At 41.7% G+C, this 23,767-nt stretch overlaps 1 protein-coding gene, 1 non-coding gene and 1 pseudogene across 8 annotated transcripts in view; all 3 read left to right on the forward strand.

Moving 5' to 3' along the window:
- ALDH18A1 (aldehyde dehydrogenase 18 family member A1) overlaps positions 1-23,767 on the forward strand; it is a 51,743-nt gene that overhangs the window by 20,250 nt on the left and 7,726 nt on the right. For 5 of the 7 annotated variants that reach the window (XM_010366288.2, XM_010366289.2, XM_030940745.1 and 2 more), the window contains exons 6-15: positions 3,217-3,375; positions 3,819-3,909; positions 8,382-8,506; positions 9,861-10,005; positions 10,642-10,715; positions 11,963-12,056; positions 16,357-16,577; positions 20,814-20,951; positions 23,261-23,456; positions 23,557-23,678. In XM_010366288.2, the coding sequence (XP_010364590.2) occupies positions 3,217-3,375; positions 3,819-3,909; positions 8,382-8,506; positions 9,861-10,005; positions 10,642-10,715; positions 11,963-12,056; positions 16,357-16,577; positions 20,814-20,951; positions 23,261-23,456; positions 23,557-23,678 (1,365 nt within the window). The remainder of the gene's footprint in view (positions 1-3,216; positions 3,376-3,818; positions 3,910-8,381; positions 8,507-9,860; positions 10,006-10,641; positions 10,716-11,962; positions 12,057-16,356; positions 16,578-20,813; positions 20,952-23,260; positions 23,457-23,556; positions 23,679-23,767) is intronic. The other 2 variants (XM_030940748.1, XM_030940749.1) reach the window with 1 other exon arrangement.
- Positions 8,803-9,816, forward strand: LOC104664677 (annotated as a pseudogene).
- Positions 8,827-8,960, forward strand: LOC115900577. Its single transcript, XR_004060249.1, has one exon. It is a non-coding gene; the product is annotated as a small nucleolar RNA SNORA70 (small nucleolar RNA).

Below are 23,767 nucleotides of genomic sequence, written 5' to 3' on the forward strand. Positions count from 1 at the left end.
TGAAAAGCATTTAGTATAGTGTTTGGTACATAATACATTCTCAGTATTAGCTCTTGTTACCCTAATAACACTTAGGATTACAAGTGCTAACACTTCTGAAGACAGAGAGGTTAAACAGCTTTATTTCACTGCTTCTTTGATATCAGGTGGCTTGCTTCCCTTTGCATCTGGTTGGTTGCCTTTTATAGCAGATACTTATTAAGCTTTGAAGGGAAAGAGGAATGCTGGTGGGTGTCTGGTTTTTCACTCATTCAGCAAATATTTATTGAGCACCTATGGTGTATCTAGCAGTCTTGGGCATTGGGGATACTGTGGTGAACAAATGAGACATGATTCCAGTCCTCATGGGACTTAGGAATTTTTGGTGGCTACCCCTAAATGTTCTAGAACCTTCTTTCTACATTGTTTCATTTTTACCTAAATCTCCTGAATTTTTTTGAATTATATTCTTAATCAACTGTACAGCTACACACTACAGACATCTAAATAGCAGTCACTTCAGGAAACAACTGAAAAAAAAATCTAACTCCCAAATTTTTTTATTTTGAAACCCCTTTACCTATAAAGATGTAAATTAGCCGTTATTTTATATTATGGATATTATTTTACATGTGCACTACATGCACGGATGTTATTTTGCACAGGTGATATTGTTATGTATACATATATTGTTTCAGGTTTTGCTTCTTCATTTCCTATTACTTTTTTCTGTTTCTCCATCATTTGCCTGTTTGTACCCACAGTGATGTTCTGGTGTCACCAGAGTGTCCTCATGTCAGTGAGTTAAAACAGAAAGGCATGGGCTTATCCCATTGCATATGACTGGGGACCCCACTTTCTGTAATCTTAGCTTTTTTCTCTTAGTATAAATGCAATATAAATCTCTATTTCTATCACTCTTCTTTATTATCTGCTTTCTCGTCTCCACAGTCCAGTGACAATTTTGGTCTTTAATTTTTTTAAAGTGCCTGGAGCTGGGTGAGGAAGCTCAAGTCCAAGAGCTATGGTTTTGCTTTGGTTTGGTTTTTCCCAGGGATGATACTTTTTGAGAGTTTTTGTTTTGTTTTGTTTTGAATGACAGTAGCATTAAGAGTCCGTGCAGCATCAGCCATTGTTTCCATTTACATTGAGTGAAAGAAGAGCTCTGCCCCTCCGGTTCCCAACAAGCTTCAATCCCTGGGCTGTTTCCTCTCACACCTGTGTCTTCCCCCAAGGCCATCATATCTACAAGAAATATTTGCCCTTTATACCTTATCCTGTGGTTCCTTATTTTCTTCAGTAATATTATATAGAAGACCATTATCAGTGGCTTTTGAAAATTTCCAGTAGGTAGTTTGCCAGGTTAAAGACTTAAACACTTAAAACAGCTTGTTTTTTCTTCGTAGAAGGGAAACTGATTTTCCCTCAACAGATTGCACTTGTCTAAACACGTACATTTCCCTCTTGGGACTCTTTATCTCCTACCTTCCTGCTGAGATCCCCAGGCCATGTTTGTGAAGCTATTTTAGTGACAGGTGTTTTTCCTGGACCTTTAGACCTCCTGCTTGCCTCTCCTACCCACGGGTTTATATTAATTGTTCGATCTTTCACCATCGTGACTAGAATCTGTATGTTCAGTTTTGACCTAGTCCTGTGTCCAGCACAACTAAGCTTTTCTGAAAAGGAGTTCTTGATCTTCCCTTTCAAAAATATGCCCCATTTTATTTTTCCCCAAACCATCAACATTCTTATTCTCCATTCCAGCAACTAGACCCTGGCATTTCAGAGGTACTTAACAAATTTTTTATCGAGTGAGTGAGTGAATTATTTTTCTATGTATATGTTTCCTGTGTTTTATATATCATTAAGGCTACTGTTTTATTGCTATATTCTTCTCAGTTACCATAGCCAGACCCTTAACCATCCTCACTTTGACTGTTTCAGTGCCTGCTTTCTTTACTATTTGCTTCCAACTTTCCCTACCTCAGCCTGCCCTACACAGCAAGAACCCTCTTCCGTAAACGTTAGAGAGATTACATTATTTATTGTTGAGCCTCAAGGTTTGTTGCCATTTAGTTTCTTGCTATCCCCATTTACCCATTTATCTTTTTCCCCTAAACATTGCATAAAATTCTAGTTCAAGCTAGAAAGCAGAGCTGTTTACCAGCCCACACACCCATCTCCATTGTGCCTTTGAGCACCTTATGCTCGTCTCCTCCCTTGAGCCAAGTTGTGTTCTGTCCCTCTTTCAGCGTGTGACTAAAGACTAACCTCCATAAATTTCTCAGACTAACCCCACATGCTCACACACAGTCTTAGTTAACTCCAGTAATAATCTGCTTCAGAGCAAGAGCAATGATAACACAGCCCTATTCCATTTTGTCTAACACACTTTTCTAAGCAGGGTAAATAATTTATTCACTCACTCGCCAAATATTTAAGGGCCTACTATAGCCAGGCCCTGAATCAGATCCTAGGATACAGAGATATTTTAGAAATTGCTGGGGCACAGCAGTGTGCATCTTTAGTCCCAGTTACTCAGGAGGCTGAGGTGGGAGGATCACTTGAGACTAGGAGTTCAAGTCCAGCCTGCACAACAGAGCAAGTCCCTCTCTATAAAAAAAGAAAAGAAATTAATGGATAATCACTGATTCCCCCAATATCCCTCTAAAAATAGATACTTTAATTTCTTAATTTTGTAAATGGATGAGATTTTGGGATTTGGTAGCTCTCTGAGGATTAAAGTACTTTTGCAAGAAGTCTTGAACATTCTTACATACATCTTTCAGTTTATTGTAATTTTTTTTTTATCTCTACAAGAATTGGGGCCAGGTGCAGTGAGTCACATCTGTAATCCCATCACTTGAGGCCAGGAGTTCAAGACCAGCCTGGCCAACATGGCAAAACCCTGTCTCTGCTAAAAATACAGAAATTAGCTGTGCGTGCCTGTAATCCTAGCTACTTGGAAAGCTGAGGCTTGAGAATTGCTTGAACCCAGGAGGTGGAGGTTGCACTAACCAGAGATTATGACACTGCACTACAGCCTGAGCGACAGAGTAAGACCCTGTCTTGAAAAAACAAAGAATTGAATAACACCCAGATATGTGTATTTCATTCTAATCTGTATGGGGCCCCAGAAACCTAAAGTTTAACTCCCCTACTCTTAGCATCTTTTGTATACTGGGAAGTTTAGCATTTTTCTCCCTCCTGCATTTTCCATCTCTTTAATCCTTTTAGATTTTGGTGACCAATTTGGATTTCCATGATGAGCAGAAGCGCCGGAACCTCAATGGAACACTTCATGAACTCCTTAGAATGAACATTGTCCCCATTGTCAACACAAATGATGCTGTTGTCCCCCCAGCTGAGCCCAACAGTGACCTGCAGGGGGTAAATGTGGGTAAAGTATTTCTAAGGGTTAAGCATGCTGGAGACACTAACACCATGCTATGCTGCATGCACTAACACCGGAAGTTTGGCATAAACAAGATGGAAAAGTTGTGAGAGAAACTGTTGTCATGGAGCAGTGATTGCATAAGCTCTTCTGAACTTGTGGCTGCATTCAACAGGGTGAGGTGCTATAGTCACTTAAGATGGTGCAATCAGCATGGCTTGTATATTTCAGTGGCTAGAAGACTGCATGTTTGGAAAAGGGATTGCCAGTAGACACTGTGTTTTGCAGACAGAAGGGGCCTGCAAGAGCTGTCATCTATATATTTGGGTTCATTGGTTTTGCCTAAGCCTAGCTTGGTTTTGCCTGAGCTTGGCTGGGTGCATCCATGAATTTCTTTTTGGACTGCTTAGCTCACTCACTTATGACTTTTTAATCTGCATTCTAGGTTATTAGTGTTAAAGATAATGATAGCCTGGCTGCCCGACTGGCTGTGGAAATGAAAACTGACCTCTTGATTGTTCTTTCAGATGTAGAAGGTACAAAGTAATGCTTTTTTCTTTTATCTGACCTTTGTTTTAAATGCTACATGTATGAGCACGTGAGTTTCCCTCTTTCTTTGAGTCCCTCTGATCTTTTTTTTGCTATAGATCATTAGCCATATGTTCTGACAAAGGGCTTTTATGATTCAAAACAGGGTGGGCGAGTCTAAGAGATGTAGTTTGAAAACTGAAATATTATTTCCAAGTGCTTTCAGTTGTTTTTCTTAAATAACAGCTTTATAGAGATATAATTCACATACTATACAATTCACTTATTTGAAGTTTACAATTCTGTCCTGGCCGGGCGCGGTGGCTCAAGCCTATAATCCCAGCACTTTGGGAGGCCGAGACGGGTGGATCACGAGGTCAGGGGATCGAGACCATCCTGGCTAACACGGTGAAACCCCATCTCTACTAAAAAAATACAAAAAACTAGCCGGGCGCTGTGGCGGGCGCCTGTAGTCCCAGCTACTCGGGAGGCTGAGGCAGGAGAATGGCGTAAACCCAGGAGGCGGAGCTTGCAGTGAGCTGAGATCCAGCCACTGCACTCCAGCCTGGGTGGCAGAGCGAGACTCCATCTCAAAAATAAAAAAACAAAAACAAAAAAAAACAATTCTGTCCTGGCATGGTGGCTCACACCTATAATCCCAACACTTTGGGAGGCCAAAGCAGGAGGATCACTTGAGCCCAGGAGTTTGAGATCAACCTGGGCAATATAGTGAGTCCCTGTTTCTACAAAAAATAGAAAAGTTAGCTGGACATGGTGGTATGCGCCTGCGGTTCCAGCTACTCGGGGCTGAAGCAGAAGGATCACTTGGACCTGGGAGTTCCAGGCTGCAGTGAGCTGTTATCGTACCACCATACTCCAGCCTGGGTGACAGAGCAAGACCCTATCTCAAAAATAAATAAATAAAGTGTACAATTCAGTGATTTTTAGTATATTCACATAATTGTGCAACCAAAACCACAGTCATTTGTAGAACACTTTCCCTTTCATCACCCCAATAAGAAACTCCATAACCATTAGCAGTCACTCCCCACACTCCCCATCCCTAGGCAATCTCCAGTATACTTTCTGTTTCTGTGGATTAACCTGTTCTGGACATTTTATTTAAATGGCATCATATATTATGGTGGCCCTTTGTGACTCGCTTTTTTCACTTAGCATGTTTTCACGGTTCATCTATTTTATAGCATGTATCAGTACTTCATTTTTTTTATTGCTGAATAATATGCCACTCTGTGACCATGTTTTGTTTATCGGTTCATCAATTGATGGACATTAGCTGTGAACATTCATGACACGTTTTTGTGTGAACATGTTTTTTTTTCACCTTAGAACTGCAGGGTCACATGGTAACTCTGTTTAAAAGACTTTTGAGGAACTACTAGACTGTTTTCCAAAGCAGCTGTACCATTTCATATTCTCACCAGCATTGTATGAAGGTTCTAATGTGTTTACATCATTGCTGTTATTCAGTTGTTTTTATCTGCCTTTTTTATTATAGCTATCCTAATGGGTGTGAAGTAGTATCTCATTGTGGTTTTGATTACTTTCAGTTTTTAATGTAAACCATAGGACAGATTATGGGGTTTTTTGGTGTGTGTGTTTTGTTTTGCTTTATTTTGTTTTGTTTTGTTTTGTTTCTTTTTCTTTGTTGGGACAGATTGTTTTAAGTTGGAGCCACTGTAGAAGTCTAGGCTATCTGGCTACCATGTTCTTATATGTTACTCTGTTCTTCTCTGCTGTTCCCTTCTTCCTGGAGGGGCCACTCTTGGCTCTAATATGTCTTTCCATTCACTCTTCTCAAGCTTCCTTAAGCTATTTCCATTTCACAGTCTGACCCATAAGAAATATATTAACTGTGTCCAAAATCTAAGATTCCAGAAGTCCCCTGTTACATTCCCAGAAGGTTAGAACACCTCTACTTAATTCCCAGCCCACAGCAAGGCAGGTTAACACGGGAGGACCTGTTCTCTGTTTTACGCTCAGGCAGTTGTATGGTAAGGGCAGGGGCTACGTAGTGGAGACAGGGGCAGACATAGATGAATTGATCTGTCTCTGCCCATGTGGAAAGTCAAAGATAAGACACCTACATGTCAATGTCTTTACCTGTAAGAAGTCTTAGTCCTGTGTTATCCACTGTAATTTGAAGTCCCAGGATAGGAACAGCTAAGTTGGGGTAAGTGAGAGCCACCGTGGAGAAAGAAGGCATTTTGGTTAATCAACAGGTTTTCTATTCATTTTTCTCCCGAAGACAGAGTCTTGCTCTGTCGCCCAGGCTGGAGTGCAGTGGCACAATCTCGGCTCACCGCAACCTCCGCCTCCCGGGTTCAAGTGATTCTCCTGTCTCAGCCTCCTGAGTAGCTGGGATTACAGGCATGCACTACCATGCCTGGCTAATTTTTGTATTTTTAATAGAGACGGGGTTTCATCATGTTGGTCAGGCTGGTCTCGAACTCCTGACCTCGTGATCCACCCACCTTGGCCTCCCAAAGCACTGGGATTACAGGCGTGAGCCATGGCGCCTGGCCAATCAGCAAGTTTTTATTGAATTTCTACTATGAGCACATAGTGTGCTGGGTGCTTGATAAATGTAATTTATTCAATCTTTATAGCAACCCTCCAAAGTAGGTAGTAGGTAGGTTAACCCAATTTTACAGATAAGGAAATTAAAAATTAAGTTCAAGCTGGGCACGTGGCACATGCCTGTAATCCCAGCTACTTGGGAAGGCTGAGGCAGTAAGATCACTTGAGCCCAGGAAGTTGAGGCTGCAGTGAACTGTGATCATGCCACCTCACTGCAGCCTGAGTGACAGAAACAGAGACCCTGTTGGGGGAGAAGGGGGGAGAGAAGAAGAAATAATTTTTTAAAATTTAATTTAAAATTAAATTCAGATCTATGAAATGGTATATCTGAAGTCACATAGCAAGTGCTTGACAGAGGCCAGTTTCAAATCTGAGTCTGTTCAATTAAAAAAGCTACACTCTTCCTTCTCTTTTATACTGCCTGACAAGGTTAAAAAAAAAAAATGTAAGTTTTCGAAATTAATTTATAAAACCCAATTTAAACAAGACTATAGCAAATCATTTTGATGCAGCTTCAAGTACCAAAATCAGGTCACTGGTAGACTGGCATTCTTACTGTGATTATCCTAATTTGTTTTCTACTGAGTGTTGATTTTTTAGACCAGTATCTGAATTTTAACTATGCTCTTGGTGGGGTAAGGGGAAAGGAGGAGTAGGCACATTATCAACATGCTAGGAACCCTTCACTATCTTTGGAGAAGGTTTGGCTAGAATTGTCCAATCTTTCCTATACTAATATATGAAACTGAAACAACTTCCAAATCTAAATCTGTGATCTCATAGCACTGTATCTTCTGGGAAGATCCTAACCCTAAATCCTGGAGAGCTGTGGAGTAGTAGGTTGAGATTGACAGATTGTGAAAGGTTATTTTCTCTTTTCCTGTAATAATTTGCACTGCTTATGGTTGTCACTGCTCTGCTCTACAATGGGCATTGATTTCCTCACTTCCCTGATTCAGTTACTCCCTCAGAGAGGTAGTATGTAGCAAGATTGTCTAAGGTTTGGAATAATGGAGGGGAGAGGTATATTATAGCACAGGAAAAGCAGTAACTTGAAACCAGAAAAATCACTGCCCAAAATGTCCTTCAGCCAGTCCCCAGCCTTCCCTCTGTGTCCACTTTAGGTCTTGATTTAACTCCAGTTTCTTAGCCCCCTGTTATCCCCACTTTTTCTTTTCCAAGCTCCTACTAACTCTTTTTCAAAGTGAAATTGTGAGGATTTTTCATCTTGGATTGTATGCATGTAACGTTTCATGTAACTATTTTACGTCACTCCACTTAGTTATGAAAGGAACATATGCTTTATGGTAATAAATCCAGATTGAATGTCAAGAGTCATGCAGTCTCCTGCTGACTCAGCCTAACCTCTACAGTGACTCACTCATAAAATTGGCAGTGTAAATTAGTGACTGTTTCAAAGGGTACTGTGAGAGTTAATGAGTACCTCTATTGCATTTCATCCTGCTTGGAAACAGTCACATTTAACAGTATATGGCTACTATGCTGTTTCTGCAATAGCCACCCTTCTTTTTCAGTTCTGTCCTTAAAGCACAACATCATAAGTAGCAATGGCAGAATTAAGGATACCTTGCCAGGGATATGGGCAGGGCTAATAAATGTGCCAAGGATATGGCCATGGTCTGATGTGGGGAAACATTTATTTATCAAGCCAGGTTATAGGACTATATAAGGTGAGTCCTCCCGGAGCTGTTTGTCAGTGTCGAATCCTTTGTTCTCTTTTTCTGGTTAACGCAGGTGGTAGTGCAGTGGCATTCATTTGGATGAGTAAAGTACAGAGTGATTGGCAGGTGCCCTGGGGAGGCCTGTCTTGGAGACACTTCCATTAAAGCAGTATTACTGACTCTTGTCTATTTTTTAGGCCTTTTTGACAGCCCCCCAGGGTCAGATGATGCAAAGCTTATTGATATATTTTATCCCGGAGATCAGCAGTCTGTGACATTTGGAACCAAGTCTAGAGTGGGAATGGGTGGCATGGAAGCCAAGGTAAGAATCTGGTGCCTTAACCCTATAACAATTTTAAAGCCCAAACTGTATTGTATCCTTTTACTTTTGTAATTATATGGGGGTTAATGGTTCAGATAGTAGGCACATACACACTTAAATATGTACATACCTAAATATAGATTTAATGAGTATTGCATTCGAACATTTAGTTATGTCTGTGTATGTAGGTTTTTTTCATTAATATTATATGAACAGTGTGTTCATGTTGTAAACTCTGCAAGGGCAGGGCCTATATATTTTTCATAATTCATAAATCTCTCATTTATCAGTTCAAATATTTCTTGATGAAATCTTTCAACCTGCAGCCAATTAAGCCGACTGAGTTCCTTTCCTCATGGGGGCCCAGTGTGCAATGGCTGCAAACAGCAGCTTCCCTGGTAGTGATGCAGCCTGTTTGTTGTATGGGTTGCTCTAAGGGACCTTGGAGACAGTCCTTTCAGATGGATGTTCATGTTTCTGACCTTGCACTACCCCAGCGTAGGCTCCAAACAGGCATGCAAGGTGCCATTGGAAAGCCCCAGGGCACTGTGGCCAGGGTTCACATTGGCCAAGTTATGTCCATCCGCACCAAGCTGCAGAACAAGGAGCATGTGATTGAGGCCCTGTGCAGGGCCAAGTTCAAGCTCCCCAGCCGCCAGAAGATCCACATCTCAAAGAAGTGGGGCTTCACCAAGTTCAATGCCAATGAATTTGAAGACATGGTGGCTGAGAAGCGGCTCATCCCAGATGGGTCAAGTACGTTCCCAATCATGGCACTCTGGACAAGTGGCAGGCCCTGCACTCATGAGGGCTTCCACTGTGCTGCCCCCTCTTAATACTCACCAATAAATTCTACTTCCTGTCCACCTAAAAAAAAAAAAAAGAAATCTTTCAAAAATTTTGTCCCATTAATTGTTCTTAGAAGTTATACCCCTGTGGTACAGCATCACATGTATCAACAGCACAGATGAGGACAAGATCCCCACTTAGAAAAGCCGAAAGTACTCAAGATCAGACTCTGGTCAAACCCCAGCCTGTTGGTCTCCTTAGTTGTTTCTAAGTTGAGGCACAGTAAATCAAATGTAGGAGTTATGAGTCCCATACTAGGGAGACTGAAGAGAGAACAGACTGGAAACAAAGGATAGGTTGGCTTACCTTTAAGTAACACATGCCAAGGTTGAGCTGGAAAGTGTGTGAGCTGTAATGTGTTTTCAGAGCTTCTAAGCTTTTAAAAACACATTTCGTGTACTTAAGTTGTTCAATATCAACTTGTATTTTATATCTTTTTGCAAGTTTAAAATGTGGGTGAGTAGATCTGAATCTCATGTTTACTGGATCTAACCTGTCTCATTAGGTGAAAGCAGCCCTCTGGGCTTTGCAAGGTGGCACTTCTGTTGTTATTGCCAACGGAACCCACCCAAAGGTGTCTGGGCACGTCATCACAGACATTGTGGAGGGGAAGAAAGTTGGTACCTTCTTTTCAGAAGTAAAGCCTGCAGGTAAATAGTTCTTCATAAGGTCCCAAGTCCTGTGATAGGAACTAATGACACCTGGCTTAGTTAGAGATCACAAAATTGATACACTAATATTTTGAAATACGGCATTGTTTTGAGCACTATTTGCAAAATCGGATTTTGCTTTGCTTTTGTGAAATTCTGTCTAACCTGCCTAGCTAGGCCTATTCTCTGCACAATCACTTGGTTAAAGTATATAAGCGTTGATTTTCTCAAGAAACATTTGCTAGGCCTATGTTAGATGCCAGGTAGTAATAAGCACTAGAGATGCAAAGATGCATATGATATAGTACGTGCTGTCGAGTGTTTACAAAGGACAGAATTACCTCATAATCTGCATTCAGAAATGTAAACACATTAAAAATTACCGCCAAAGTGGAATTCAGAAGAATTCTAGAAAACTTAAAGTATATTGTCTACCCCAGAAATACAGGCAAGTTCTTATGTTTATGCCCGAGTGAATCTGGCACATTCTTTTGCTATTTTATTGGTCATACTGATCCCCTGTGTGAAACAAGGATCATGTGTTCCTTCTGTGGGCATGATGAGCCTGTGCATGTGCTGGCAAAGTGAGAGAGAACTAAGGTGACCAGGACCTGATATTTGCACATATTCTTGCAGGCCCTACTGTTGAGCAGCAGGGAGAAATGGCTCGATCTGGAGGAAGGATGTTGGCCACCTTGGAACCTGAGCAGGTAATAACCTTAGCTGATAGTATTGTTACAGTTTTCAGAGTGAGTCAGTGCTGTATGGTTACAGGAGTCAAACCTGCTGACTCTGTCTTTATTCCTAGTGAGCCACAGAGTTATCTGAGTTACAAGTCTGATTCATATTCGCTCTGCCTTTTTTCTTTTTCTTAATTTTATTTTATCTTTTATCTTTTATAGACAGAGGCCCAAGATAACTTTTCATCACTATGATGTTTTGATCAAAAGCATCATAAAAATGATGAGATTAGGAAGGTTACCTAATTCTGCCACATACTGGGCATGGAAATGCGGGAAAATTACTTATCGCAACCCATTCCAAATCCCCTGACTTGCCTGGAAGATGGGAAGCTCGAGAGCCTGCTCCCTAGTTGTAGCCCTGACCTGTCTGGCATGAATTAGTCTAAGTAGCAAACATGAAGAGGCTGGAAGTGGTGAAGAGGTCAAGTGGAAGCTGGGAGCTGGTCCCCCAGGGGTTATATTGTCAAGGATGGATTTGAGAGTAAGGATGTATATGGGTTTATACTAGTGAATCCTTTGGCCTGAGAAAAGAGAAAGTAACTCCAACAGCAGAGAAAGGAAAGCAAAGAAGGAGCCTAGCTTCCCTTTCAAACCACTTCTCTCTGCTCCTCCAATAATCAGCATACTGATTTGCCACATTTCCTAATCTAGCAGCGTCAGGTTTGGGGTGTCTTCAAGTACCTAGGACTGAACTTGTTCGCTTTGATTAAATGCATTAAATAAATAATTTACGAAGAAGAACCAGATGTAAAAACTTACCTGGAAATAAACCAGTTAATGATATTAAATAAGTAAGACTCTATATATCGTGTTACTTCAAAGTCCTGGCCCCTGTACAGTTACATAATCTACAAATTATACAGTCTTTTACAGATTGTATCCATCATGCCCCTTCCCCACCTCCTTTTTTTTTCTTATGACTCCTGATTATTATAATTAGCCATGGTTTGCTAATTATAATAATCAGGAGTCATAAGACAAAAAAAAAGAGGAAAAGTGAGAAGTGACCTAGAGGTTGGCAATGAGAGAGGAAGGAAGAAATAAGGGGAACAGTGGTGGGAATAAGTGATGGGAAGTCAGGAGATTTCAGTTGGTGGTGACCTTGTATATGGGAGCAAGGCCTGGCACTCTCAGAAGAGTAGGTTTAAAAACTGTGGTGTGCATTCTTCTTGGATTAACATCTCTGTTTTTTTAATGGTGTACCTTTCTTCTAGAGAGCAGAAATTATCCATCATCTGGCTGATCTGTTGACGGACCAGCGTGATGAGATCCTGTTAGCCAACAAAAAAGACTTGGAGGAGGCAGAGGGTAAAGACCAGACAATTTAGAGTCAATGTTATGGAGGGGTGTGGGTTATTTTGGTTTTTAGTATTACTAGTAATTCTTATGTCTACCTGAAGATAAGGATTGTTATAAAAGAAATTGTACATTATATATCATTTCCATTGTGGGTAGGTGGGTGATCGGTATTCTTCTTCCCCAGATACTTTAGTACAATCCCCAAAGGAGCTTTTTTCATTCCCCGCAGGTCACAGTTGTGGCTACTATGGCAGTCAGGACAAAAAAGAACAAGATTGAGAACACCACTGCTTAAGACATTCAGCTAATAGCTAACATTTATTGAGGTCTTTCTGTATTGACAGGCACTATACTAAGGGCTATACAGTCAGGATGTCATTTAATCTTTATAACATAGTGCCTCTGAGATAGCTGCTACTTATTATCCCCATTTGACAGAGAAGGAAACTGAAGCTCAGAGAAGCTGTCACTTGCCCAAAGCCATATGGTCAGTGATGGACCAGGATTTAAACACAGATGGACTGTACATGTGAAAGAGTTGTAGAAATAGTTTGTGCAGCCTGTGAAGAAAGATAGCTTGTTTCTTAATTAACCAGTCTTTTGTCTTCCCTGAGTTAGCACCAGGTGCCATCCAGAAATACCCTTGAGGTGCTAATGGTAAAGTAAGATGTTAAACTCACATTGTGAACACCTAGAGATGTAGAGTGTCAGGGCCCTGACTCTTTCTCTTCTTTTTCTTAATTCTGTCCTTTCCACCTTAAAATAAGAAGGATTGATTTTATGGGGTTTTGAATTTCGTCTGCATTATCTTGAACATCCATATTAATGGTGTTTGTTTCAAAGAAATTTTGCAAGGTTCAACAACATTACTTTCATTCCTTAAAACATTTTTGAACCATTGTTTTAGAACTTCCTCTAGAATTTACATCTCATTTTTATAGTATTACAAAACATAAAATAGATTTTCAGAACTGGAAGAAATCTTTGATACTATCCACTCATTAATTTAAAGTAAAAGAATTAAGACCCACAGAGAGTAAAGCTATTGTTGCCTGAGGTTCCACAGCTTGTTGTTGGCAGAACTTTGACTCCTGATCCCAGCTATACCTCTCTGAACATGCATAAGGACACACAGTGGGTTGAGAACAAAGCCTTGGGTATACATGAACGTGGCTTAGCAATCCCAGTTCAGGGAATTTATCCTCAAAAACTATTTCTAAAGAAAATAGGTCTTTAGGCCAGGTGCGGTGGCTCACGCCAGTAATCCCAGCACTTTGAGAGGCCAGGATGGGCGGATCATCTGAGGTCATGAGTTCAAGACCAGCCTGGCCAACATGGTGAAACTTCATTTCTATAAAAATACAAAACTTACGGCTGGGCGCAGTGGCTCACGTCTGTAATCCCAACACTTTGGGAGGCCGAGGTGGGCGCATCACCTGAGGTCGGGAGCTTAAGACCAGCCTGACCAACATGGAGAAACCTCATCTCTACTAAAAATACAAAATTAGCTTGGCATGGTGGTGCATGCCTGTAATCCTAGCTACCCAGGAGGCGGAGGTTGCCGTGAGCCGAGGTGGCACCATTGCACTCCAGCCTGGGCAACAAGAGCAAAACTCCGTCTCAAAAAAAAAAAAAAAAAAAGCTGGCCATGGTGGCTCAAATTTGTAATCCCAGCTACTCGGGCGGCTGAGGCAGGAGAATCACTTGAACCTAGGAGGCAGAGGTTTCAGTGAGCCAAGATCCCGCTACTGCCCTCCAGCCTGAGCAGCAGAGCAAGACTCCATCTCAAAAAAAAAAAAAAAAAAGGAAAGAAAAGAAAGAAAATAGCTCTATCCAAAGATTTTTAGAGCAGGATTTATCACACTGAAAAACTGGAAACAAGCTGAGCATTTAATAACATAGGTGTGGTTAAGTGTGTTCAGCTGTATCAAATTAATGGAATATTTAGTAGTAATTAAGATGATTTTTGCAACATGGAAAATGTACTTGGGTTGTGAGGTGAAAAGCTAGGATGTAACATTTAACATACACTATAATTAAAACTTGTTTTTTAGCATATGGGGAAAAGTAAAGAAAATTAATTAATTTGTATAATTGGTTGGTAGAAAGATGGTTTAATTTTTTTTTCTTAATATAAGGTCAGTTGCTTCCCCCCAAGGCAGAAATCTTTTTATTATTTTATCTTGGTGGCTGTGACTGTAAAAAAAAGGAAAGGAAAAATTTTTGTGATCTCAACATTGACGACAATAATGATTTATGATATATGATTTCAAATGGTTTTCCTGAGTATATACATGTACATATATGAATATGTACATACATGTTTGTGTGTGGAGAGGGAATCACACCATGTATACTACTGTTTTTAAAGAAAATTCTGAGCCGGGCGCAGTGGCTCATGCCTGTAATCCCAGCACTTTGGGAAAGGCTGAGGCGGGCGGATCTTCAGGAGATCAAGACCGTCCTGGCTAACACAGTGAAACCCCGTCTCTACTAAAAATACAAAAAATTAGCCGGGCATGGTAGCAGGAGCTTGTAGTCCCAGCTACTTGGGAGGGTGAGGCAGGAGAATGACTTGAACCTGGGAGGCAGAGCTTGCAGTGAACCGAGATCGCGCCACTGCACTGCAGCCTGGGCAACAGAGCAAGACTCAAAAAAATAAAAAAATAAAATTCTGCCTATGAGCTTGCCATAATTCTATTTTTTTTTTTTTTTTTTTTTTTTTTTTTTTTTTTTTTTTTTGGCCAAGTGTGGTCGCTCATACTTGTAATCCCAGCACTTTGGGAAGTGGAGATAGAAGGATCACTTTAGCCTAGGAGTTCGAGACAAACCTGGGCAACATAGTGAGACCCCTATCTCTACAAAATATGTTTTAAAATTGGCCAGGCGCGGTGGCTCACGCCTGTAATCCCAACACTTTGGGAAGCCAAGGCAGGTGGATCACAAGGTCAGGAGTTCAAGACCAGTCTGGCCAATATGGTGAAACCCCGTCTCTACTAATACCAGAATTAACTGGGCATGGTGGCACACACCTGTGGTCCCAGCTACATAGGAGGCTGAGGCAGGAGAATTGCTTGAACCCGGAAGGCAGAGGTTCCAGTGAGCCGAGATTGTACCACTGCACTCTAGCCTGGGCAACAGAGCGAGACTCCATCTCAAAAAAAAAAAAAAAATACATGTTTTAAAATTAGCCAGCCATGGTGATACATGCCTGTAGTCCTAGCTACTCTGGAGACTGAAGCAGGAGGATAACTTGAGCCCAGGAGTTCAAGGCTGCAATGAGCTATGATTGTACCGCTGCACTCTAGCCTCGGTGACACACTGAGACCCTGTCTCTAAAAGAAAAAAAGCAAAAAAGTTTTCTTTATTAAAATTCTATTCTCCTTCCCAAAATATTTAACATTTTATTTTAGAAGAAAACATCTTTGTTGGTTCCGATTATAAAAATAATTCACTCATTATAAAAAAATAAAATAATATAGAAAGATAGATTATTACTTTTCTGGATGCATTCCAGATTTCTTCCTGTGCACACATATATGTGCGGTGTTTGATAAATAGGATCATATTGTACATGCTGTTTTATAGTTTGCTTTTTTTGTAGACTATATCCTAGATAGCTTTCCATGTCAGTGAACCTAGATATATTATTTATAATAACTGAATTATAAACCATTGTTTGAATATTTAGGTAGAATTCAATTTCTCAGTATTACAAAAATGTGGTAAGTATTCTCATTACATGCCTGCCTGTTTATACAAATGATAAATTTCTGGAACTGAAATTGCTGGGACAAAGGGTATCAGGGTACACAGCTTTACATGATGCTATGTACTGCCAAACGGATGCCTAAGAAAGACAGTCTAAGTGGTGTGTCATTGTCTTCCTGAGTCTGTTCCTAATGCAGTCCCACATGTTCAATAAAACATCAAGACACATCAGTTGGGCCAGGCACGGTGGCTCGCACTTGTAATCCCAGCACTTTGGGAGGTCGAGGCGGGCAGATTACTTGAGGTGTGGAGTTCAAGATCAGCCCAGCCAACCTGGTGAAACCCCATCTCTACAAAAATGAGCCAGACCTGGTGGCGCATGCCTGTAGTCCCAGATGCTAAGGAGGCTGAGGTAGGAGAATTGCTTGAACCCAGGAGGCGGAGGTTGCATTGGGCCTAGATCGTGCCACTGCACTCCAGCCTGGACGTCAGAGTAAGACCCTGTCTCAAAAAAAAAAAAAAAAAAAAAGACACATCAGTTGGTAGCTGCAGCCTGCCAGGTGTGCTACTTCATCATATCCTCTTAATGGCTTTTCAGGGAGACTTGCAGCTCCTTTGCTGAAACGTTTAAGCCTCTCCACATCCAAACTGAACAGCCTGGCCATCGGTCTGCGGCAGATCGCAGCCTCCTCCCAGGACAGCGTGGGACGTGTTTTGCGCCGCACCCGAATCGCCAAAAACCTGGAACTGGAACAAGTGACTGTCCCAATTGGAGTTCTGCTGGTGATCTTTGAATCTCGTCCTGACTGTCTACCCCAGGTGTGTATATACCCCAGGTGAATAAATACCCTGCCACTGGGGGCTGGTGCGGATATTGGAGGAAGAATGTATATATATATATATATTTTTTTTTATACTTTAAGTTCTAGGGCACATGTGTACAACGTGCAGGTTTGTTACATAGGTATACATGTGCCATATTGCTTTGCTACACCCATCAACTCATCATGTACATTAGTTATTTCTCCTAATGCTATCCCTCCCCCAGTCCCCCACCCCCCGACAGGCCCCAGGGTGTGATGTTTCCCACCCTGTGTCCAAGTGTTCTGATTGTTCATTTCCTACCTATGAGTGAGAACGTGCATTGTTTGGTTTTCTGTCCTTGTGATAGTTTGCTGAGAATGATGGCTCCAGCTTCATCCATGTCCCTGCAAAGGACATGAACTCATCCTTTTTTATGGCTACATAGTATTCCATGGTGTATATGTGCCACATTTTCTTAATCCAGTCTATCATTGATGGACATTTGGATTGGTTCCAAGTCTTTGCTATTGTGAATAGTGCCGCAGTAAACACACATGTTCATGTCTCTTTATAGTAGCATGATTTATAATCCTTTGGCTATATACCCAGTAATGGGATCACTGGGTCAAATGGTATTTCTAGTTCTAGATCCTTGAGGAATTGCCACACTGTCTTCCACAATGGTTGAACTAATTTACACCCCCACCAACAGTGTTAAAGCGTTCCTATTTCTCCACATCCTCTCCAGCATCTATTGTTTCCTGACTTTTTAATGACTGCTATTCTAATAGGCATGAGATGGTATCTCATTGTGGTTTTGATTTGTATTTCTCTGATGACCAGTGATGATGAGCATTTTTTCATGTGTCTGTTGGCCGCATAAATGTCTTCTTCTGAGAAGTGTCCATATCCTTTGCCTACTTTTTGATGGGGTTGTTTTTTTCTTGTAAATTTGTTTAAATTCTTTGTAGATTCTGGATATTCGCCTTTTGTCAAATGGGTAGATTGCAAAAATTTTCTCCCATTCTGTAGGTTGCCTGTTCACTCTGATGGTAGTTTCTTTTGTTGTGCAGAAGCTCTTTATTTTAATTAAATCCCATTTGCCTATTTTGGCTTTTGTTGTCATTGCTTTTGGTGTTTTAGTCATGAAGTCCTTGCCCATGCCTATGTCCTGGATGGTATTGCCTAGGTTTTCTTCTAGGGTTTTTATGGTTTTAGGTCTAACATTTAAGTCTTTAATCCATCTTGAATTAATTTTTGTATGAGGTGTAAGGAAGGGATCCAGATTCAGCTTTCTACTTATGGCTAGCCAGTTTTCCCAGCACCATTTATAAAATAGGGAATCCTTTCCCCATTTCTTGTTTTTGTCAGGTTTGTCAAAGATCAGATTGTTGCAGATGTGTGGTGTTATTTCTGAGGCCTCTCTTCTGTTCCATTGGTCTGTATCTCTGTTTTGGTGCCAGTACCATGCTGTTTTGGTTATTGTAGCCTTGTAGTATAGTTTGAAGTCAGGTCATGTGATGCCTCCGGCTTTGTTCTTTTTACTTAGGATTGTCTTGGCAATGCAGGCTCTTTTTTGGTCCCATATGAACTTTAAAGTAGTTTTTTCCAATTCTGTGAAGAAACTCATTGGTAGCTTGATGGGGATGGCATTGAATCTATAAATTACCTTGGGCAGTATGGCCATTTTCATGATATTGATTCTTCCTATCCATGCACATGGAATTTTCTTCCATTTGTTTGTGTCCTCTTTTATTTCGTTGAGCAGTGGTTTGTAGTTCTCCTTGAAGAGGTCCTTCATATCCCTTGTAAGTTGGATTCCTAGGTATTTTATTCTTTTTGTAGCAATTGTGAATGGGAGTTCACTCATGATTTGGCTGTTTGTCTGTTATTGGTGTATAGAAATGCTTGTGATTTTTGCACATTGATTTTGTATCCTGAAGAATATATTTTCAATACTGGAGATAAGCTTCCCAAAGACAGTTGTGTGTGTGTGAAGGTCTTTTAACCAAAAAAAAAAAGATAATTTTTGAGACTTTATTCTCAGGTTGTTCTTGAGGTAATATACGTTCTTGATTCCTCCAGTATCCTAAAGTAGTTGTTCTTATGTCCATTTTAGAGCTGGAGAAATTGAACCTCATAGAAGGTAAGATTCCTGTCACACTTGTAAGGTGCAGCTGGGACTGTAGCCCAAATCAACCTACCATACCACAGTGCAGGAGCAAATTTCCAAATATCTTAGCCTGTGGTTCACTTTGTTCTCTGACCACAAGTCTCTGTTAGCCTGCTGCTGTCATTCATGTATAACTGGCTTGGCCCGTGTGAAAAGGACCCCTTTATTGATGGCTTTCTATAGGTACGTCTGTTAGGAAAAAGAACTTTCAGTAGTTAATGGAAATTAGAATGCAACCCTTGGCCAGGCACGGTGGCTCATACCTGTAATCGCAGCACTTTGGGAGGCCGAGGCAGGTGGATCATGAGGTCAAGAGATTGAGATCATCCTGGCCAACATGGTGAAACCTTGTCTCTACTACAAAATACAAAAATTAGCTGGGTGTGGTGGGACCTGTAATCCCAACTACTCAGGAGGCTGAGACAGGAGAATCACTTGAACCCAGGAGGCAGAGGTTGCAGTGAGTCAAGATCACGTCACTGCATTCCAGCCTGGCAACAGGGTGAGATTCCATCTCAAAAAAGAAGAAAAGAATGCAACCCCCTTTAAGCAAGTTGACATATCACAGCCTCCTGTTGAGAAAGCGTATGTTAAAGTTCTTACCAAGCAGCTGTGCTGGGAAATACAAGGTGTCATTAGAGAGTGGCCCCACTTTATTACCCTAAAATCCCTCCCTGAATTCTGGGAGCATTTCCCCCACTGGACTGTCCTATAGGATACCAGCTCTTTCTTTGCACTAGCCCCGAAGTCTCAAAGGGAAATTCTATTTTAAAAACAAAAAACTAGCACCTCTTTACTATAAGACCTAGGTGACTGTGGAATCTGGAATGCTCTGTGAAGGGTACTATCTGACATCCCCTAAAACCAGTGTGTTCACCAAGGGGCTCCCATACCACTGAGGCCTGTCATCAATCCCTGGCTGATGCTGGCTCACTACCTCTCTGGCCACATACCTGTCTTGCAGAAATGCCCCAGTGATGACTGCCAAACTCACCTCTGCTAGTAGAATTGGGCCTGAGTCTCTCTGGACTATATCCATGAACTTTCTTTGCTACCACTCATCCATGGCAGCTGATACCTCACAAGGAGCTTATACCTCATTAGCTAACTACAGCTGAGGCTCCTCATCTGGACTCAACCCTGGATGGTTTCACAGAATCCATGAATCCTAAAAATTGTGTGCAATATTCTGTGTGTTTATGTCTGGAGAAAGTTTACTTAACTTTTATAAGAGGTAGGATGAGCAGGTCAGAGTCACTCACTCTTTGCTCTAACAAGGTAACTAGCCCTTCTCCTGGATGGTCCACCTTTTCCTCCCCAGATAGGCATGTGGGAAAAAGACTCTGTTCTCAGCAACTCTACCACAGCTGTCCAGGGGCTGGCAGGAGCTCTGGTCTTCTCCAGGTTCTTAGCACCATGTACTTAGAGCTCTCAGAATAATTCCAAGGCCAGAGTAGGATGTGGCCAGAGGAGCTGCCCAGCCTCAGTCTGATCAGATGAAGCAAGTGCTTCCCTACAGAGGTGGCTGAAGACCCTGTTCTCCATGGTGGAGGGTGCCATGTGGCCCTGGCTACTTAATTCCGTTCTCTTTGCTTTCTTTGTTTGTTTGTTTGTTTGAGACAGAGTCTCACACTGTTGCCCAGGCTGGAGTGAAGTGGTGCAATCTGCTCACTGCAACCTCTGCCTCCCAGGCTCAAGAAAGTCTCCTGCCTCAGCCTCCTGAGCAGCTGGGACTACAGGCGCCTGCCCCACGCCCGGCTAATTTTTGTATTTATAGTAGAGATGGGATTTCACCATGTTGGTCAGGCTGGTATCGAACTCCTGACCTCAGGTGATCCACCCACCTTGGCCTCCCAGAGTGCTCGGATTGCAGACGTGAGCCAGTGCGCCTTTTCTGTAAAGTAGGGGATAAAACAGGCACTTAAATCACTGCAGTGTTGTGAAAATGAAACAGCATAGGCCTTATAAAATGATGAACACAGTACTTAGCACACAGAAAGAGTGCTTATGAATGCTAACATCACTGTTGTTATTACTGTTTGTCCCCTTTGATCCACTGCTCTCTCTTTGATCTGCAGGTGGCAGCTTTGGCTATCGCAAGTGGTAACGGCTTGTTACTCAAAGGAGGGAAGGAGGCTGCACACAGCAACCGGATTCTCCACCTTCTGACCCAGGAGGCCCTCTCAATCCATGGAGTCAAGGAGGCCGTGCAGCTGGTAGGTCCCTGGGAATGCACCAAGTCAGGCCCAGAGGGGCCAGGTCAGGTGTTTGGGAATTTAAAGCAAAACTTAGGCCACACAGAGCCAAGACTACAGGCAGACTTGACACTCCAGCAGACCTGTGTGCCCACAGACTTTAGGCCATTCCGCAGAGCCAGATGGGTCCTCAGTGACTTAGGAAGGCCCCTGCCTTATAGCTGCGTCTTGGCACTATTTATTTACAAGGATGTCAATTAGACCTTCATTTTTTGGGTCACAAGGCAGCAGGAGTAAACCTAGAGTGTGAGGCCTGTGTTCCTGTCATTGGCAGAGTGATCTAGGGTAAGTCAGATGAGAAGCTTTACAGAAGTTTGTCATAAACTGTCATGCAGTGTGTTGAGTATCCGATCATGCTGTTATCGCTATTATTATTTAAGGACATTACTTTGACCATTTCTCTTTCTCTTCAACTGTCAAATGAAGTTTGATAATAATAGCTACTACTTGTTGAGTACCTACTATGTGCAAGGCTCATTTTATCCATTAACTCATTTGATCGTCACAACAGTCCCACAAGGAAAATATCATTAATTATTAGACTCATTTTCTACATTGGGAAAAACAGATTCAGAGGTAAAGTAATTCCCCAAGAGTCACACGGTGTGTGATAGAGTTTAGATTGGACCTAGGCTGACTCCAGATCCTTTTTTTTTTTTTTTTTTTTTTTTTTTTTTTTTTTTTTTGTGGCTCATTTGCTCCAACATTCCAGGATTCTGTTGGCTACTGGGAGAATGTCTACAAACCTGCTCATTACACACTCAATGACCAGAATCTGGTTTTTTTCTTATGCCAACATAGTGGTTGGAAAGAGCATAGATTTTAGGGATTCAAATCCCAGCTTTACCACATCCTAGCTTACACAGGTGCCCTCCCTCCTTTTCTTCCTATTGATGTGTAACATACATACAGTAAAGTATATAGATCCTGTGAACAACTCTGCATATATAACCACCAGCCATATCAAGATATAGAACAGTCCAACATCCTGGAGGGCCCCCTGTGCCCTTCCCAGTCAATATGTAGCCCCCTTCCCCACAAACTACTTTTTTGACTTCTGTCACATTAAATTACTTTTGCCTTTCTCTTTTGAAACATAGTCTTGCTCTGTTGCCCAGACTGGAGTGTAGTGGCACAATCTCAGCTCTCGATTCACTGCAGCCTCAGCCTCCCAGGCTCCAGCAGTCCACCCACCTCAGCTTTCCTGGTAGTTGGGACTACAGATGTGTGCCTCCAGACCTGGCTAATTTTTGAGGTTTTTTTGTTTTTTGTAGAGACAGTTTCACCATGTTGCCCAGGCTGGTCTCGAACTCCTGAGCTCAGGCAATCTGCCTGCCTCAGCCTCCCAAAGTGCTGGGAATGTGCCACCACGCCTGGCCTTTTGCCTATTCTTGAACTTTATATAAATGAGATCAAACAAAACACACGTTTATGTTGCCTGTCATTTGTTCATTATGTCTGTGGCATTCATTCCCATTGTTGCATCTAGCAGTAGTTTTCTCATTTAATTGCCATGTAGTGTTCCATTTACCTGCATGTACTACAGTTCATCTTTTCTTCTATTGATGAATATTTAGGTTGTTTCCAGTTTTGAGCTATGTGGAATAAAGTTGCTGTGAACATTCTGGTACATATATATATTTGTTGTAAAAGTAATATGACCATATGGAGAAAAATTAAAAATCAAGAGAAAACAAAATGCCCATAATCTCAGTATCCTCGCACAGGCTCTTTAAGTCATTCCAATCCACATCCCAGGGTAGAAGTTGTCATCAGAAGTTACGAGAACCATGACTGCCTATCAAGACCAACCCAACATTTCCTCAATGCTGTGAATAGAAAACCAACAGAGCAGCCACTCCCTTTTGTGATCTTCATGGCCTGAAGTAGTGTACTGCATTTAACCTCCATAGATACCCCTTTGTGCTGCTTCTGGCATTTTAAAAATTGTCTGCCCAGTATTATGACTGGCAGTACCCTAGTGCTGCCTTCCCTACTTGATGCTGAGCTCTTTAATGGCATGCCGTGTGTCCTGTGTGATACGTGATGCGGAGCACAGCACCGAATATATAGTGTTTGATAAGCATTTGCTGGACAACTTTTTGATTCCCATGATCGGGAGCTTAATTTTGTTTTTAGAAGAAGTTTCACAGTGTCTCACTTAGTTCTCGGAATGTACAGATGTTTATCTGTAAAAGGGAAGCTGCTATTTTCATATTTTGTGTGGTCACAAGATGTCATCTTTATCATTTTCTTCTTTCCTTCTAAAGGTGAATACCAGAGAAGAAGTTGAAGATCTTTGTCGCCTAGACAAAATGATAGATCTGATCATTCCACGTGGCTCTTCCCAGCTGGTCAGAGACATCCAGAAAGCTGCTAAGGGGATTCCAGTGATGGGGCACAGCGAAGGGATCTGTCACATGTATGTGGATTCCGAGGCCAGTGTCGATAAGGTCACCAGGCTAGGTGAGCTGGATGGGGTCTCCTCTTTCACAAGGGGGAAATGTTAACATCCTCTGCAGCTCTGGATCATATTAGTGGAAACAATTCTTTGCTCATCTTTCAGTCAGAGACTCTAAATGTGAATATCCAGCTGCCTGTAATGCTTTGGAGACTTTGTTAATCCACCGGGATCTGCTCAGGACACCGTTATTTGACCAGATCATTGATATGCTGAGAGTGGAACAGGTAAGAGTTCCACAGGACTAGTACATTACTTCCTGTCTTAGAAGCCTACGGAATTAAACCAGGCACAGCCATACCACGTAAGGCAGTTT

Source organism: Rhinopithecus roxellana, chromosome 11 (genome assembly GCF_007565055.1).
Source record: "Rhinopithecus roxellana isolate Shanxi Qingling chromosome 11, ASM756505v1, whole genome shotgun sequence".
Taxonomy (NCBI): domain Eukaryota; kingdom Metazoa; phylum Chordata; class Mammalia; order Primates; family Cercopithecidae; genus Rhinopithecus; species Rhinopithecus roxellana.